General features: G+C 43.4%; 1 protein-coding gene across 1 annotated transcript in view; it reads left to right on the top strand.

The window, feature by feature from the left end:
• The first annotated feature begins 11,949 nt into the window (after positions 1-11,949).
• STPG2 (sperm tail PG-rich repeat containing 2) overlaps positions 11,950-18,407 on the top strand; it is a 405,813-nt gene continuing 399,355 nt past the window's right edge. Inside the window, exons 1-2 of the mRNA XM_077814758.1 lie at positions 11,950-12,055; positions 15,060-15,169. Coding sequence (XP_077670884.1) covers positions 11,950-12,055; positions 15,060-15,169 — 216 coding nt within the window. The remainder of the gene's footprint in view (positions 12,056-15,059; positions 15,170-18,407) is intronic.

Here is an 18,407-nt window from a genome sequence, read left to right as displayed (position 1 = left end):
CCCCTACTCATTTTTGTTGCCCTTTTCTGTACCTTTTACAATTCCAATATATCTTTTTTGAGATGGGGGGTGGGACCAAATTTGCACACAGTATTCAAGATGTGGGCATACCATGGATTTATATAGCAGCATTATGATATTTTCTGTTTTATTATCTATCCATTTCCTAATGATTCCCAACATTGTTAGCTTTTTTTTTACTGCCGCTTCACATTGAGTGGATGTTGTCAGAGAACTATCCACAATGACTCCAAGATCTCATGCATCCGATGAAGTGAGCTGTAGCTCATGAAAACTTATGCTCAAATAAATTTGTTAGTTTCAAAGGTGCCACAAGTAGTCCTTTTCTTTTTGCGAATACAGACTAAGACGGCTGCTACTCTGAAACCTTTCTTGAGTGGTAACAGCTAATTTAGACCCCATCATTTTGTATGTATAATTGGGATTATGTTTTCCATTGTGCATTACTTTGCATTTATCAACATTGAATTTTATCTGCCATTTTGTTGTCCAGTTTTGTGAGATCTCTTTGTAACTCTTCGCAGTCTGCTTTGGATGATCTTGAGTAGTTTTGTATCCACTGCAAACTTTGTCACTTCACTGTTTCCTCCTTTCCAGATCATAACTCCTCTCTGCCTTCTTTTTGCTAGACTAAACAAGCCAAGCTATTCCAGTCTCCTCTTTTAACATAGGTCCTCCATTCCCCCAATCATCCTAATAGCTCTTCTCTGCACCTGTTCCAGTTTAAATTCATCTTTCTTGAATATGGATGACGAGAACTGCACACTGTATTCCAGATGAGGTCTTATCAGTTGTGATGGGTTCTCCCCGCACCTGGGGTGCCATCTGGAACTGAGGTACAGCTGAGCCCTCTGTCTCACCAATCTGGGTTCCCTCTTGCACTGTGATGTGACAAGCTGCATAGCTCTCCAAACTTGCACTCACACCAACCTCCACAGACAGGAACCACACCCAACTGTGTTCATGAATGCTGTGGCCATCCACTCATGAACCCACAATAGAGAGGCTACAGCCAAAATACTCCCAGCTCCCCAGCCTAAGACCCCAGAGCTGCACCATCCTGCCCAGTATGAATTTATTGCCCAGTCTGCCACTTCTACAAAGGAAAGTGGACGTGCACCAGCTCTTGATCATGAGCTGAGATTTATCCCCTTTGCACTTCAAACAACACACAGTGTTTTACGTAAAGTATAAAACAGATTTATAAACTACAGAAAGATAGCTTTTAAGTGATTATAAGTGATAGCAAACCGATCAAAGTAGATTACCGTAAGAAATAAAACAGCACTTCCCCCCCATTTCAGTCTTTTTCCTCCAGTACTTTCAGGTGTGGTGTTGTAGAGAGAGTGAGGTCCAGACATGATGTCATTTACCCCCCTTTTATATCTTCTTCCAACTTGCTGGAAAGCTCTTTTGCTGTGACCTGGGTCAAACATTTTCCATTGTGTAGTGCTATCTCTGAGGGGTTTCTATTGTACACAATTTCTGGGGTAATCCTTGTGTTTGTGTGCATTTCCTCAATAAGCCGTTTACATTTTTTGGCCTTTTTATTGTTGTACCGGAAAGGCTAGCTGTGGGTGTTCCCACAGTAAGCACATTTGATATACAGATACCTAGTCAATATTCATAACTTCAGATACAAAAATAATACATGTACCCAAATAAGATAATCATATTCAGCAAATCATAACTTTTCCAATGATACCTTACATGACCCATGTTGTACAAAATGCATCATAATTATGCCATAATCATATCCTAATATCACTATGCTGAATATGGGGTGTAGTGTCTTGTACAATGGCATTAATACTTCTCTATCACTGGAAATGCTTCTCCTGCATCCTAGGATTGCTGTATTTCATTGGTGGCTCACAGTCATCCTGTGCTCAATCCATACACTCAGCATGAAACCATGAAATAAAATAAAAACAGAAGAAAAGAAAATACAATAAAAATTAGAAGGTTATAGGATAAATTAATGAAAATATTAAAAACAAGGAACTTACCTCCTTGAACGCTGCTACACAAAAGTGGTCCAGCAGTGTGTGAAGAGGGAATGACTGACTTACTGCTATGGCATCTGAAAATGAGAGGGTTTAATTATTACCACTTATGCACACACAGACTCTTGTGCTAGACAGAGCTATGGAACAAACCAAAAATGCGAACAGGTGAAAATAGATATTGTGAATCCCAGATCCTATGCACCTGCTCCAGGATGCTAGGCATTCTGGAATATGTTCAACAATCCAGATGACTGCAATGCTTGTAGGGAATGCTGTCTGTGGATGCAGTGCTCTTTGTGCTCCAACAGAGTGTCTAGTGTGGAATCGCTGCGCCACTGCAGCAGCGCAATCACATCCACGCAAGATGAGTATGTACAATTCTCTAGTGTAGGTGGCCCCAAGGAAACACAAAACTAAGGGCCCACCTACTCTGACAAAACTACCATGTTGGGGAGTCATGTTATAATATGATTTGGTTTTGTCCCATTTATCCAGGACTCATTTTATAAGGATAGTACAATGCTATATTGTGCTATGGGCTTGATTGTTGGTCTCTGTGTTTCCGATCTCAGAAAGCTGGGTCTATACTAGGAAAATTAGCTGTTGCTGATAACAGGTGTCACTTCAAGCTGGCCTTAACTATAGTTTCCTGAAGGTGCAGAACACAGCTTGTCCTGATCTACGCTTGCAGTTAAACCATGTGCAAGTGAACAGGTGATGAACCTGTTGCTGAAACTTGGTGACATCATGCAAGAGGTAATTTTCCTAGTGTAGGTGAGACTAAAAAGTGTGTCTGTTTAATGAAAACCAGGCACATGTTTCAGGAAGCAGAAAATTCCTTTTTTGTCCAACCAATGATCTTTCTAGGATTTAACATTTGAATTAGTAGCTGAGATGGTGAGGAATATGCTTGTGGATATGAAATTATTTCCAAGATCTGTCCCTCACCTCCAGAACAAACTTTTAATAGTAAAATTATGTAATTTGCCAAATGTTATTGCTCACAGATTTATATATTTAAAGCACTAGAGTAAATTCAGCCTGGTGTAAGAGGGTCAGACTTCAGTGGAGTTTGAACATATGTATTACTTCCATGCAGGTGACCCAAGCTTGTGCCCCAAGCTTATTGTCTTAGGAGGCCAGAACCAGGAGCATGGCAGAGAGAACAGATTGCAAATTTCTCAAGCAATCTTATCTGGCTGTCATGTGAATCAGCATTTAGCATTCTGGTTGGAGAAACATTTAGCATTCCTCAACCTCCAAGTGTGTGTGTGGGCATACAAGTGGAGAAAATTGGGAGAACTTAATTGAACCCTCCTCCTCTTCAAAGTTTAAATGTTGAAATAAAGTGTTGCTCAAAATACTTTTTCTGTGACATCTGATGTCATCTTTTCCAATAGGACTTATGCCGTCTATTATAAGGAGAAAGTTTTGTTTAGTGACTTGGAGGCATTTTTAAAACACATTTGAGGCAAGCTTGGCAAAATTCCACCAGCTGTTCATCAATTACAGAAAAATCCATGGAAGATTTTGTCCAGAGTTGCCTTTTTCCATGGGTTCCCTGAGAAACAGTATACCATACACTGTTATCACCTCTGAATTTCCCTACTACTAGAACCTGGACCCCGCTCCCTTAATCTGTATAGACTGTCACATTCAGTAGAGAAAATGACCCTCTGTGGAGAGTACCAGTTGCCTGTTGCATCCATTCCCAGCAGAAATACAAATTTTATAATCTATGGTACTAAAGTTTTTCAACACCCCCCTCTTCATTTTAAAATATCCTGTCTATCGATATTCTTACTGAGAATTCACTTCTTGGCTTCTCTCCACTGTTTGAGTCAAGTATTCCATTTTCCTGCTAAATGGAACAGTGCTATTTGCAACCCAGAACATGTCTCCTATGTTGCTTGATTGATTCTAGCACTTGGTAGTAACTGGGTCTTAATTCTGGTATGTCATGTATTACAGTATTATCAGTAAGGAAGGAAAATTTTGAACCACCTTTGCCAAATTAAGTGACTGTTTTACCTCTATTTACCATAAAGAACCACTTTGGGGATTGAGTAATCCTTGCTTTTCTCATGCACAGAAGGGCTTCCCGTGTGTAGCATCACCAGTTCTAGGCTCAAAAGTCTGCTAACTTCAAGAGTCATTCCAGGCTGGTAGCTTGTCCTTTTAGCTGAACTTCCATCAAAGCCAAAACATTCAACCAATAAAAAGTTAGTTGGGAGTCTTAGTTTTCTCACTTTTATAGCAATTTCTCGTTATATGGCCTATGGTTTTCATTGGTATTTTTAAAATAAAAATTTATAACAGAAAACAGAATTGTTGATAATGGAAGTATTTTTTACATTAGAAGTAAGGAAGAGTGTGTCACATACACAGTATATCAGAATACAGTAGAGTCATAGAAATATAAAGTATTGGTTATGGTAAAGGTACGTACTGTTATAGACATAATCAATTATTTATTTTTAACCGATTTGTCCCATTTGTTTTATCTTTCAGCCAATAGTTTAGTTGTTAACCTTACACAGATAGTCATTCAACTTTCTTAATATTTTTAATTCGTGTCAACCTCATTCCCACAGTTGTTCCTGAAGCCATAAAGACAGATGTGTCTACAGTCACAAGGATTCCAGACAACTATTTCTTTGATTAATTTTTAAGTATTGGGATACTTCTCTAACACAAATTGTAAGCTCTATGAGGCAGAGACTGTCTTTGTGCTGTTTGTACATACAGAGTACAATGAGATCCTAAATCCCAAATTTGGATTCTTAAGTGCTACTGCAATAGAAATAAACAAACAACAACAATAAATAATAGGAATCTTGCACCAAGGACTAGAGGACAATTTTATGAGTTTAGGCTATGTTATTATTTATTTATATTGTAGTACCCTCAACCAGGTTAGGGTCTCACTTCGCTCAGCACTGAAGAAGACATAGTAAAATGAAAGTCCCTACCCCAAACAGCTTACAATTTAAATGACAAGATTTTACAGGTGGGTGAAACAAATAAGCAGGCAGCAGAGGCAGATAGGATGGGTTAACAATAATAATAGGATATTTTAGCACAGATTAGCTGTGTGTGCAATTCTAAGCCAGTCAATAACAGCAGTCACAACTCACCATGTGACTAGCTGTTAGGAAATCAGGAAAGGAAATGAAGCAACAAATCTCTCCAGAAGCTTGGAAGACTGAATATAACACTAATCATTATAAGCAGGACGAGTTCCCCCTCGCAGAAGGAACACTGGAGGAAGTGTATTGTTAGATATTTCCACATGCCAGTTTTAAAAAATGAAACTGATCCAAAACTCAGAACAAAACGCAGGACAGAATGCTATAGTAAGGGGAACCATCTCTTGGGAATATTTCCAAATTGAAAGATATTTTCTACAGTTTTAGAAATCTGGAATATTTTACTTTTTTTTTAAACTTATCCTCTCATTAACGTTCTACATTCTCCCAGCTTTTCACTTCTTCTACTTTAAGTCCATTTTCTCAATCAGTGTCTTCCATGGGACTTTAGTCACTCAAATGTAATCCTCAATTACTCACACAATTTTTTGCCACCATCCTTGCTTGGGTGCAGTTTGAAAATCTCAGCCTAGTATGAATTTCAGATCCAAAATTATCTTACATGGGTCTCCAAAAGGGAAAGTAAACCAGAAACAACACAATCATCCCGCCAGGTCCATGTAATCTCTTGTCTTTTATACAACATTTAATATATCTATTCAATTCTGTCTGCAGTAGTGGTGTAGCTGTGTTGGTCCCAGTATATTAAAGAGACAAGGTGAATGAGGAAATACCTTTTATTGGACCAACTTCTGTTGGCAGGGCCGTCCTTACTCACATGCAAAGTACGAGCTGTGTAGGGCACCAGGAAATTTGGGACCAAATTTCCTGGTGCCCTACACAGCTGCGTGCTGCTCCAGCCCCAGCCCCGCCTCTTCCCGCCCCTGCCCAGCCCTGCCCCCACTCCCCTGAGCTCTGCAGCAGGGCTTGGGCTGCACTCACCAGCAGCGGGAGTGCAGTGACCCGGCCCCAGCTGCACCGCTGGTGAGTGCTGGGGGTGTGGTTCCCCCTACCCCCCAAGCCAGCCCCTTCCCCCCCAGGAGACCTGGGGTGAGCCCCCCATGCTCCCCCCCCTGCTACCCCCCTTCCCTGCAGCGGCCTGGGGCCCGCTCCTCCCCTGCGGAGGCCTGGGGCCAGCCCCCCCCCCCCCGCTCCTCCCCTCAGGGGTGTTGCGTAGGGCCCCAGAATAGCTAGGGACGGCCTTGTCTGTTGGTGAAAGAGAGAAGTTTTTGAGTTTACACAGAGCTCTTCTCTCTAACAGAAGTTGGTCCAATAAAAGATATTGCCTCACTCACTTTGTCTCTCTGTTTAATTTTGTACTTTTTGAGTGTTCAGATTTTATTAAACAATATTTTTGGCTTTTCTCTTCTGTCTCTAGTAGGTTCACTGAGTGTCATTTAAAGCGCTCCATCCCACTAAGTTAGCATAATTATTTTGCATTAATTTCACATTTTTTATAGAAGTGTGTTTGGGTTCCTCTGAATGATCTTTGAATCTTAGAATCGGAGGGTTAGAAAGGACCGTAAGGGTCATCTAGTCTAACCCTCTGCCAGGATTTGTTGTGTCTAAACCATCCAAGACAGATGGCTATCCAGCCTCCTTTTGAAAACCTCCAGTGAAGAAGCTTTCACAACTTCCTGAGGCAGTCTGTTCCCATTGTCTTACTGTTTTTAGAGTTAGGAAGTTTTTGCTGCAATTTAATCTAAACCTGCTATGCTGTACCCATTGCCTCTTGTCCTGCCATCTGTGGCAAAAGAGAACAACTTTTCCTCCATCTTTTTTATGGCAGCCTTTCAAGTATCTGAAGATCCCTATCATATCCCCGATAAATCTCCTCTTTTCTGAACTAAACATAATACATTTAGCCTTTGCTCATGTGGCTTGCATTCCATCCCTTTGCATCCTTGTATCTTTAAGGGTACTTCCACCGTTTTATCTATTTTTATGCTCTCTCCCACATTATTAGACTTTTTGCTGTAGCAACTGCCCACAGCTGCAAATGGCTGCATGGGGGAACTATTACCCTATCAAAATTTGTGTCAGGTGTAAAAAAATGGTGTCAGCCAGTGTTTGGAGGCTAGCAACTTTGCTCCACAATTGACCAGAGAGATGGATGCCAGCATAGGTTGAGCACACAATTTCTGTAGGACTCTTAGTCACTGTCACTCAAGGAGCAAAGGCTCATGCTCAAGTCTCTTCAGGCTAATGCAAACCCATTATGTCGTGTTAAGATATTAGGGTCATGAATTAAAACAAGTCCAAATGTCTAACATGAATTAAAACCCAAACTACTTTAAATCTTTCATGCTATTTATTAAGGAACAGTTTCCCTTCTGGTCTTCACTTACAACAGCTGCTGGAATGCTACTGTATATATAATTCAAAAATCTATGTATATGAAAGGTGATTTTCTCTTGTCACTTTATAGTACTGTCTTTCAGTATAGATCCGTTTTGCCTTAGACATGTCTAAACGATAGCCTCAGATATTATTTGCAAATACATTTTTCTTTGCGACTTATTAGTAAAATGTGAAGTCTTTCTGACACATCATATTCACGTAGGAATTACTGTGATGAAAAGAGCAGAGATCAGTTGCACTACATGTATTCTGAGAAAATTGGGGAAAGGCACCATCTAGTGCTCTCTTTGTAGTATTGAAAGAAACGCTGAAATCGGTCTCATTTTTCTTGTGGCTATATTTACTTCCCTCCCAAGTTTGGGCTTGGCCAGGAGCTAAGTAAATTCAAATCTTAGCAGCACAATTATTTATATGACTTACCAGCAATACTTATCCCATCCAAAATAGAAGTTTCAAGTAGGCAATCTTTGATTTCATTTTGTATGAAATTTCTTCCAAAGGACTTATGGAATATGGAAGTAAAGATTTCAAAAGCAAGTGCAACCTGGAGTGATTCCCCTCCTCCCCCGTTAACCTTGTATCTAATATGAACAAAGTAAATAACTTCATGTTAATTTGCTGCTGAAAGAATCCCTTCTGCAGATAAGGGTCTGGCAGCACATGTACTCACGCAATATAAAAGTGGCCAAGGACAGTCAGTCATTTACTGTTTGCCAAAGGTGCTATCATTAGTGAGACTGCCTTTGAAGGAAGTAGGAGTTGGATGTAGACTAGGGCTGAGATACAGTGCTTGCCATGAGGTGTCGGAAAAGAGAAAGTGGATAAACTAAACTAGAAAAATATAGTTGTGTCAGACATGCTGTAGTTAAAGTAATGTAAGAAAAAGCATTGTAACAGGATTTACTCATCACTCTGCACTTCCTCATGGCCAGGCATGGCATCACAGTGTCCTTGTGGGGTAGCAGCCCTTGTCAACAGTCACTCTGGGGCTGTGGTGGTTTCCTTCAGAGAACTCATCCCTCCAGCCAGGGCACAGTCTTTAGCCCATTCCTTCCAGGGTCAGCTACCCAAACTAAAGTTCAAAACTATCTTAACAGAAATAAAAAGCTTCCACCCTCTCCACAGCTCTTCTTCAGGGCGGTCACATTCAGCCTGCAGCCCCCTCGCTCGGCTCACCTACCCTTGTACGCCACTTCCTTGGGGCTGGTAGGGGAATCAACCGCTGGGGCTGGTAGGGGAATCCACCACTGAGAGACGTAGCTTTGCCAATGTAAGTTTTAAGTGTAAATGAGCTCTTAAATTGGTCCTTCCCTGTCTCCCATAAGCCTGGCTGCTGGTTCAGTAGCAGTGTGTAGTCCAGCAAAGGTGAACTCATGTTCTGGTGAAAAGTCTCAAGGCTCAATTACCCTGCTGTGATGGACACATAGTTCTGGCCGCAACAATGGGGAGCCACCTCGGCATCACCATCCCCCTTTTTCAGAATTTCAGTAGTGTGCTGCAGTTTGTGGATTTGGAATTCATCAAAATAGAACTGCACAATTCTGTAATGCTGCTACTTTAATATAAAAAACAAGGAAATTTAAATGTATTTATGAAGGGGGTTTTGCATTCAAGTCTTAAAATTAAAAATCAAAAAGACAGGAAATAAAAGGTTTAGGTTCTCATACTAATATTAATTTGCTCAAATTATGAGGATGTGGTGTTCTGGATTATTAGCTATGTTACTGAATATAGCCCATGATAACACACAGTATGTATAACACATAGTACGTGCAATGTAAGCGTATTAAACTCTATAGCAATGTGTTAGAACCCTTTACTAATCAAAGCATGTGCAATGTCCTGGAGCAATTTGATCTCTCACAGCTAGCTGAGGAGTGGATTCAATGTTTGCAATTCTATTGGAGGAGGTGGGTTCTTTTGCTGACAAGTTCTACTGGGAAAGAAGAGGTTCTATTAGGTGCATGTACTATAGAGTGGATTGTTATGGGGAAGGTTCTTTTGGGAAAGGGATGGTTCTATTGGGTACAAGTTCTATAAAGAGAGGGGGTTGTTCAGTGGGGTGAGTTCTGTGGGAGGAGATGGCAATTCTGTGAGTGGGTTCTATCAGGTGAGAGGGGAGTCCCGTGGGACAGGTTCCATGGGGCAGGTTCTATTGGTGAAAAGGAACCCCGCCGAGAACTTCCCTCCCCCCCATAGAATCTGATCCTTCTCCATGGAACCCACCCTGTAGCACTCCCCTCTCTCTCATGGAACCCACCCCCAGGACTCCCCATGGGAAGTGCTATGGGGTGGGTTCTATGGGAGAGAGGGGAGTCCTACGGGGTGGGTTCCCAGGGGCAAGGGCAGGTTCTGTGGAGGGAGAGGGGAGTGCTGCGGGGTAGGCTTTAGGGAGCAGAAACAGGCTCGGGGGCGAGGGTGGGAAGCGGACGCAGGTTCTGTGGGGGGAGAGGTAAGCGCTGCCGGGATGGTGGCAGGGGCAGGCTCTGTGGGGGGAGAAGGGAGCACTGCGAGGCAAGGGGCAGGTTCTGTGGGGTGTAACGATGACGGTTCTGGAGGGACCCAACTGAGAGTGCCAATTCAGGACAAATTGCTTAAAGCAGAGCAGTTACAACCCAAGGCTGGGGTTCCTTTGCACACCAAGGCAAACCAAACCAGCCAAACAGACTTTGGTTTTACCCCACTGGCTAACCACAAGTCACACAAGCAATTCCCTTAGATACTCCAGTTTCCCGGTATCACCACCAGTGCAACTTGTTATGGGGATGAATGGTTATGAAAACCAATACCCCAGTACAAGAAAAAAGGTTCTCTCGATCCCAAAGGACCAAGCCCCATACCCAGGTCAATCCACAAATCAGATCTTACCCCAAAATCATGCTGTTGCCAATCCTCTAGAATCTAAAATCTAAAGGTTTATTCATAAAAGGAAAAAAGATATAGATGAGAGCTAGAATTGGTTAAATGGAATGAATTATATACAGTAATGGCAAAGCTCTTGGTTCAGGCTTGTAGCAGCGACAGAATAAGCTGCAGGTTCAAATCAAGTCTCTGGAGTACATCCACAGCTGGGATGGGTCATCAGTCCTTTGTGTAGAGTTTCCGTTTGTAGCAAAGTTCCTCCAGAGGTAAGAAGCAGGACTGAAGACAAGATGGAGGAGCTGCAGCAGCTTTTTATAGTCTCTTGTCATGTGGTCTCTGCTTTCTTTGTCCCAAAGACAAGCTGTCCATCACAAGGTACGGAAAAACCTCAGAGTTCTGCCCATAGGCAGGTCCCTGCATGCCTTGCTGAGTCACAAGGTGTATCTGCCTTCTCTCAATGGGTCAATTGTATAGCTGATGGTCCTTAATGGCCAATAAAGCAGGCTAAGCAGAGCTGACACCAACTTGTCTGGGGTGTCACCCAGAAGCATAGCATACGTTTGAACTACAGGTAGTATAGAGCCAATACTTATAACTTTAAATTAAAAAATGACAGATGCACACAGATAGCATAATCATAACCAGCAAACCATAACCTTGTTTTAGACACCTTATTTGACCCCCTTTATACAAGATTTGATGCCACTAGAGGACCTTGGTTACAACAATGATCTATAAGGTCCCAGTTCAGGTCAATAACATCACATGGGGGAAGAGGGGAGTGCTGTGGGAAGGGTGACAGGGGCAAGGCTCTGTGGTGGGAGAGAGGAGGGCTGCCGAACAAGGGGTAGGGATAGGCTCTGTGAGGGGAAGAGGAGTGCTGCAGGGTGGGTGGGGGGGAAGGGCAGGCTCTGTGGGGGATAGGGGAGCTCCGTGGGGCAGGTTCTGTGGGGAGAGGAGAGCGCTGGGAGCAGGTTCTGTGGATAGAGAGGGGAGCGCTGCAGGGCAGGTCGCGGGGGAAGGGCAGGCTCTATGGGGGAAGAGGGGAGCGCTGCGGGAAGGATCGCGGGGGAAGGGCAGGCTCTGTGGGGGGAGAGGGGAGTGCCTAGGGGCGGGTCGCGGGGGGAAAGGCAGGCTCTGTGGGGGGAGAGGGGAGCGCGGCGGGGCGGGGCGGGGCGGGTCGTGGGGGGGGGGAAGGGGAGGCTGTGTGCGGGGACAGGGTAGAGCCGCGGGGGGGAAGGGCAAGTTCTGTGGGGAGGAAGAGGGGAGCGCCGCGGGGCGGGTCGCGGGGGAAGGGCAGGCTCTGTGGGGGGAGAGGCCAGCGCCGCAGGGGGAAGGGGAGGCTGTGTCGGGGGAGAGGGGAGCGCCGCGGGGCGGGTCGCGGGGGGAAGGGGAGGCTCTGTGCGGGGAGAGGGGAGCGCTGCGGGGCGGGTGCCCGAGGGCAGGGGCGGGCGGCCTGGCTGGCAGGCAGGCAGGCTGGCTGGCTGGCTGGCTGGGGAGGGGGCGGGGCTGGTTCCTCGGGCCGGCCCGGCGTGTTGGGCCCCGCGGTGTCCATGGTGACTGCCGCCCCGGCCAGCGCTGGCTCTCGGGGTGCGGGGCCAGCAGACATGTACGACCGCGCTCCGCGGGCGCTGACTCGGCCCGCGGGGGGCACCGAGGCTCATGTGGGGCCCGGCTCCTATCAGCTGCAGCCCGGGAAACAGCAGAAAGCAGGTAACGGGCGGGGAGCGGCCAGATTCACTCCCGGGCTCCCCCTGCCCGCTCCCTGGCCCGCCCCTATACAGGGACCCGCCGTCGCACCCACTCTCCGGTGTCTGCTGCCGCTGGGGCTCGCAGAGCCATCAAACAGCCCACGTTGGGGCTGCTACGGAGCGGTTACAACCCCAGGCAGGGTCGTGTAGGACGGTGCCAGTCACAAACCTGGGCTGCGCCCCCCTAGAACTAGGCAGCGAGCAAATAATAGGTAGCCCAAGTCGTGCAGCTGAAACTGATATTCACCGAGGTCTGGCAGAGAGCCCAGGCCTGAGCTGCTCCTGTCAAGGTTTGACCCAGAGAAAGGTCGGAGCATAGTGTAGGGAAAAGCTGCAGAAGGAGGGGTGCACCTCGAGAGCGCTATCTCCTTGTGAAAGGGGGAGTGGAGACAAGGCATAAGTAGTTTTTACTTCAGTTTAGCTAATGGAGATCAATATATATCCTCCTCCCCACCCAGGGTTTACCTCACTAGCTACATAGAAGTAAAAACTACCCCTGCCATGTCTCTGCTGGGATTCTTCCTCAGGATAGCTGGTTGAGTTGGTTTTCAAAATGGAGATGATGTGATTCCTTTCTTCAACTTGAACTATCTCTTCCTTTCACATATTTAAACATGGTTTACCTGATTCATATCTTGCACAGGTTTTACACTCTTGTAACAGTACTGACTTAAGCAGTGTTACTCCTGATTTGTTCCTGTGTGAGAGGAGAATTAGGCCCAGGCACTTTTTCCCAATGTCCTATGCTCTCCCCCCAAAAATACTTGTATATGGTATTTTTGATGGAGATGCAGCCCATGTGAGAGAAAAATCTTGGAAATCCTGCAATGCAAGGTCCGAGGTACAAAGTCCAGCAGTCTGCCACATTGTTAAAATGATGGCTTTGTATTCAGAAATACCTTTCTAATTCTCTTGTTGAAAAACCTTATCTAATTCTCTATCCCACTTGACATAAATGAGTTTTCAGTAGGATTCAGTGTGTAGCTGGGCTTTAATATATTTTACTAGAAGTATTTTTACTTCCTTTGTACTGAATAAACGAAATTGGGTCTCCTTGGGTGGCTTTGGATTTCCATTTATGTTCTTTTCAACAAGAGCAAGGCTCTGCAGCTGAAGATATAAACATATGGGGATATCAGACAAGTTATTTTTTTCTCTATTTAAAGGAGGAATGACTTGAGAATAGCTGTCTCTGGTATTGGAATCCTTCTTTCAGGCTAATTAGTGATATCTTAGAAGCAGGTGTATAGAACTCAGTCTCAGATACAAATTGAAGTTAAAGGAGCTATGAGTAACAGTCTCTTCCCAATCAGCAGTCAAAAGTCAAGATGGATATAGAGTTAAGTTAATATGTTCTTTTGTAGCACTTAAACATGGATTAATTATAAGGCCATGCCAGAAATACAGACTTCATTAGGTTGTCCCCTAGTGGCACTCATCAGAGGTACAGCCTCTGAAAACACCAAAACCCCCTAAATTGAGATGTCAGATACAATAAGATTTTACCTAATTTTAATTATCTTAATTTTATCTGTGAAATGGTAAATTAAATGCAGTGTTTATCCCTTTTAAGCCATATAACTGGTTTTAGCCCTAGAGGGCCATTTTGTGGATCTTACGAAGGAAAGTATTAGTAATGGAAGTGAGGAGCATTAAAAATAAACAAATGTAACATTTCTTCTTTTATTTGCTCCTATTTCTTTACCTTCCCTCTTGCTGTCAACATTACCTTATCCCAGAAGTAAAATGAAAAATCCACTGGAAACTTCCCTAATGAACCTGAAGTAGGAGACTGCGTTGCGTTTAAATACAACTAAAGTAAATCCCAGTTGAAAATAAATTCAATTGTAATTAAGCATTACTTCATTTATAGGGAAGTTAACTCAATTTTAAACGCTTTTCTATAATTTTATGTACATCTATCCAACCTTACTACATAATACATGTGGCGTGCGGGATGTCAGACTAGGTGATCATAATGGTCATTTGTGTGTTTAAAATATAGGAAATCTATGAATAACTTTGTATAACATTTTATACAAACTATCTCAACTTCTTTATGAAGTTAAATAACATTGCTTAGAGTTAAGTAACAGCAGAAGGGGAGACAGAAATTAGGAGAAGTTGGTAAAGGAGAAAAGCTATGTTTTTACTCAAGATTTTAAATGAAATAGAGGATCAGTGAGGTAGAGAGATGCAGAAGGCCATGAGAATTGCCTGCAGCTGCAAAGGAGGCAGCCCGTTTACTAACAGTGGCCAGATTATGTGAAGGGATTGTGAGGAGCCTAGTGTAATCTATATAGAGAGGGAATGGAGCAAATTCATGGAGCATTTTAAAATCAGAAAAGGGAATTTTGAACTGGATCCTCTAATGAATGGGCAGCCAGTGTAGTTGTTTGAATATCGGGGTAGTGAATTTGCACTTCTCTGTACATGTGAGAAGGAGGTCAATAGCATTCCATGGATTGATTTTTCATTGCTTAATAGTCTTTCAGTCAAAACTGGATGCCTTTCTAGGTCAACCAAATCAATGGAATTGATGCAGGAAGCATTTGGTGAAATTCTATGGCTTATGTTATGCAAGAGGTCAGACTAGAAGATCCTAATGGTCCCTTTTGGGCTTAAAATCTGTTAATTTCTTCTGTGCAAGCAGGAACCTGAAGATATAGGGTTTGGAGAAGCAATAGAGAATGGGCTTCGGGACTCTGTTAGCTGCTTCAGGTCTAAAATATAATTACGGAGATGGCTTTCTGCCTTATAAAATAGCTTTATCGTTTTTCAGTCGTACACTCTAACATTATTCTTTATATATTTCCCATCTTTTCAATGGAGCAGAAAAATTAGATGAACCAAATGTTTTCATTACTGAAAAATGATTTTGATGCATATATGGACTCTTTGCTTTCCTGAACTCTTGTAAGTGCATATGTTTTACTCGTTTTTTTTCCTACCCCCCTCATTTGCAGATGGCTATGCTCCATTTCTTTCTTTGACAACTCGAGACTTTGCCTTTACTTTTCCAAACGCTGAGGTTGATGTTCCAGGACCAGGACACTATGATATTGCCAAAGTACAGGTAAAATCATAGAAGTTGCATTAAACAAGTTAAGAGAAAGGAAATTTGCTCCCTGACTTTCAAAACGGTAATAACAAGTGGTGTTCATAACAAATTTCAGTGGAACAAATCAATAAACACCCTCCTCCTTACATTAAATTGGCCAGGAGTGAAAGAGACAGCATGATGGGAAGTGATCATTTGGACAAGAACTTTTATTTATATACATTCCTTTCCCCCTCTTTGTTCTGTCTCCTCATGCATGCCCCCTTTCCCCCACCTGCTCTACTTCTTTCCCCAGTGGAAAACTTACAAAAGAGCCCTTGATGTCCCCAAACATGATGTTGCTGGATGCTTGGTGACAGTTAAAAATTCATTTTTTTTCTGAGTGCTTTTAAGTAGCTGTCTGACTCCCTAGACGTTCTGTTGTTTTCATGCAGTTCCCTTCCAGTAGTAGTAGGTACTTGGTGTATAGTGTAGGTCAAGATTTCTTGGTGCCGCAATGTACTAACAGAGAATATCATTTTAAAAGAGCTAAGACCCATGAGGGTTGAGTAATGAATGCTATATTGATTTTGATAAATGAAACTGTTTAGTAATGGTTCCAGTAAGAATAAAGGAAGTTCAGGTTAATGCTGGATGAATTATTTGAGAGCAAAGGCAAAGGAACCTTCTCAAGCTTGCTTGGTAGGTTTCTGTATACTCTATTACAGTGGTGCCCCACCCTTACCATTTATGGAATTTGTTGCTCCCTCCCTCCATTACTAGTAATCTGAAACTGTTTGGGTTTTTTTGCCAGGGCTCTACCCTGTAGCGGGACTGCCATAATAGCGGGAGCGGGATAAAAATTCAACAATGTGGGAGTGGGTATTGCAGGGTGGGATGGGAGCGGGATTAAAAAAATAGCCCTCCTGCACTGCAAGCAACATGAATGTCCCAGAGAGCAGCCACCACTTTCTGGCTGCCCAGCTCTGAAGGTAGCGCCGCCAGCAGCAGCAGTGCAGAAGTAAGGCCACCTTTACTTCTGTGCCGCTGCTGGTGGCAGTGCCACCTTCCACAGGCGCTGGCTTCCTCCAGGCCCCGGGGTGCTCAAATGCCCGCTCCACCCGAGGCCCTGCCCCCACCCGACCCCTTCCCCCAAGCCCTCACCCCTGCCCCACCTCTTCCAGCCCCAGAGCACACAAAGAGTTGGGACCTATGCCACCTTCAGAGCTGGGCACCTGGAGAGTAGCAGCTGCTGGCCGGGGCATTCGTGTGGTTTGTGGTGTTGGAGGACTGTTTTTTTTTTATCCCACTCCCATACCAACCTGCAATACCCACTCTCTTTTTATCCCACAATACCCACTCTCTTTTTATCCCCCCTCGCTATTATGGTAGTGGATCCTGCAGGACCTATGGGATCCCGCAGGACCCGTGGGATCCCAGGTTCTTGGTGCCCAATCAGAGAACCTCTTGCACCCCCCTAGGGTGGCATACTTCCTGTTTGAACACCACTGCTCTATTGTACGTGTGCTTTTAGGATTTCAGTAATAACGTTTGAGCATAAGCTTTCGTGAGCTACAGCTCACTTCATCGGATGCATACTGTGGAAAATACAGAAGATGTTCTTATACGTACAAACCATGAAAAAATGGGTGTTTCCTACCTACACCCCTTCCCCCCCCACTGTTCCTCAGACGTTCTTGTTGAACCCTGGATTTGTGCTGGAAATGGCCCACCTTGATTATCATACATATTGCAAGGAGAGTGATCACTTTAGATAAGCTATTACCAACAGGAGAGTGGGTTTGTGTGTGTGGGGAAAAAAAAGTGGGGTGGGGGGGAGAAAACCTGGATTTGTGCTGGAAATGGCCCACCTTGATTATCATACACATTGTAAGGAGAGTGATCACTTTAGATAAGCTATTACCAACAGGAGAGTGGGGTGGGGGGAGAGAAAACCTTCTGTAGTGGTAAACACCCATTTTTTCATGGTTTGTATGTATAAGAACATCTTCTGTATTTTCCACAGTATGCATCCGATGAAGTGAGCTGTAGCTCACGAAAGCTTATGCTCAAATAAATTGGTTAGTCTCTAAGGTGCCACAAGTACTCCTTTTCTTTTTGCGAATACAGACTAACACGGCTGTTACTCTGAAACCAATAATAACATTAGCATTAAAGAGAAGCTGGAATTTTATTTAATTCCTTCATTCTCCATTTATCTGAAAACATTGTTTGCTTGTTAGATATATTTATTAGATTTAAATTTAACTATTTGAAATCACTTGAAAGGCTACAGAACTGAAACGTTTTAATGATTATATAGGTCCAGATTGTATCTGGCTGCTTTGAGGATGTTGTAAGGGTGGAAAGGGTACCAGAAGGCTCCCTTCACCCCCACATCCATGCGCAGGGATTGGCCACAATTGCAGGCCCTGAGCTCTTTTGAATACAGAGAGTTGATTCCTCCTAGCATTCTCCTGCGTGCTCAAAACACTCAGAAGTGGATGGTGGGGCTCCTGGTCACCCTTCCTGTATCTGCAGCCAAAGCTGGTCAGATGTGTGGGGAGAGTGTGTTGCTCCTTTGTATGCCAGAAGCTGAGGATGCGTACTGCTTTTCTGGGGCAGTATTGCTCATTACTACCGCCAAAGTGGGCCAGTGCCTATAACACACAGTTGAAGTTGTTATAACTGTGTATTATAAGTAAGTCTGCACGTCAACAATCTCAATGTAAATACATAATTTAAATTTAATTAAGACGAGGTATTAAACACTTGAGTTTACAGTTCACTTTTGGAATTAAAACAAAACATGACTTTCATGCTATCTGTTAGCAATTATGAAATATGTAAAAACAATGCAATTAGTGTACACATTAAACAGTTTCTAAAGTGTGCTGCTATTTTACAGTGGAAAAATTCATTATTATGAAAATGTCATTGTAATGTAGTATATTTGTTTTTTGACCTTCTCCATTGCAGACTCTTTTAAGACTTGCTGACTACAGTTTACAGCCTCCAGTGGGAAAAGGCAGTAATGCAATCAATTTCATACTAGCGCGCTGTAACAGCAATCATAGTTAAAAGTATCAGAAGGTCTCTTCAGTGCTCTTCCTCACGTTTTGTCTTCTTGCTGAATCTTGTTCTGTTTTAATTTGTAGTGTGAAAAATTAAATAATCCCTCAAAATAGCAGTTTATGTATACTAATCTTTAATTGTAATTGTAAATTAGCTGTGTAAGGAAAAGGTACTTCAGGCTTTGGCAGCACTTAGGCCT

Source organism: Eretmochelys imbricata, chromosome 4 (assembly GCF_965152235.1).
Source record: "Eretmochelys imbricata isolate rEreImb1 chromosome 4, rEreImb1.hap1, whole genome shotgun sequence".
In the NCBI taxonomy this organism is placed as follows: domain Eukaryota; kingdom Metazoa; phylum Chordata; order Testudines; family Cheloniidae; genus Eretmochelys; species Eretmochelys imbricata.
This window is presented reverse-complemented; position numbering and strand designations above follow the sequence as displayed.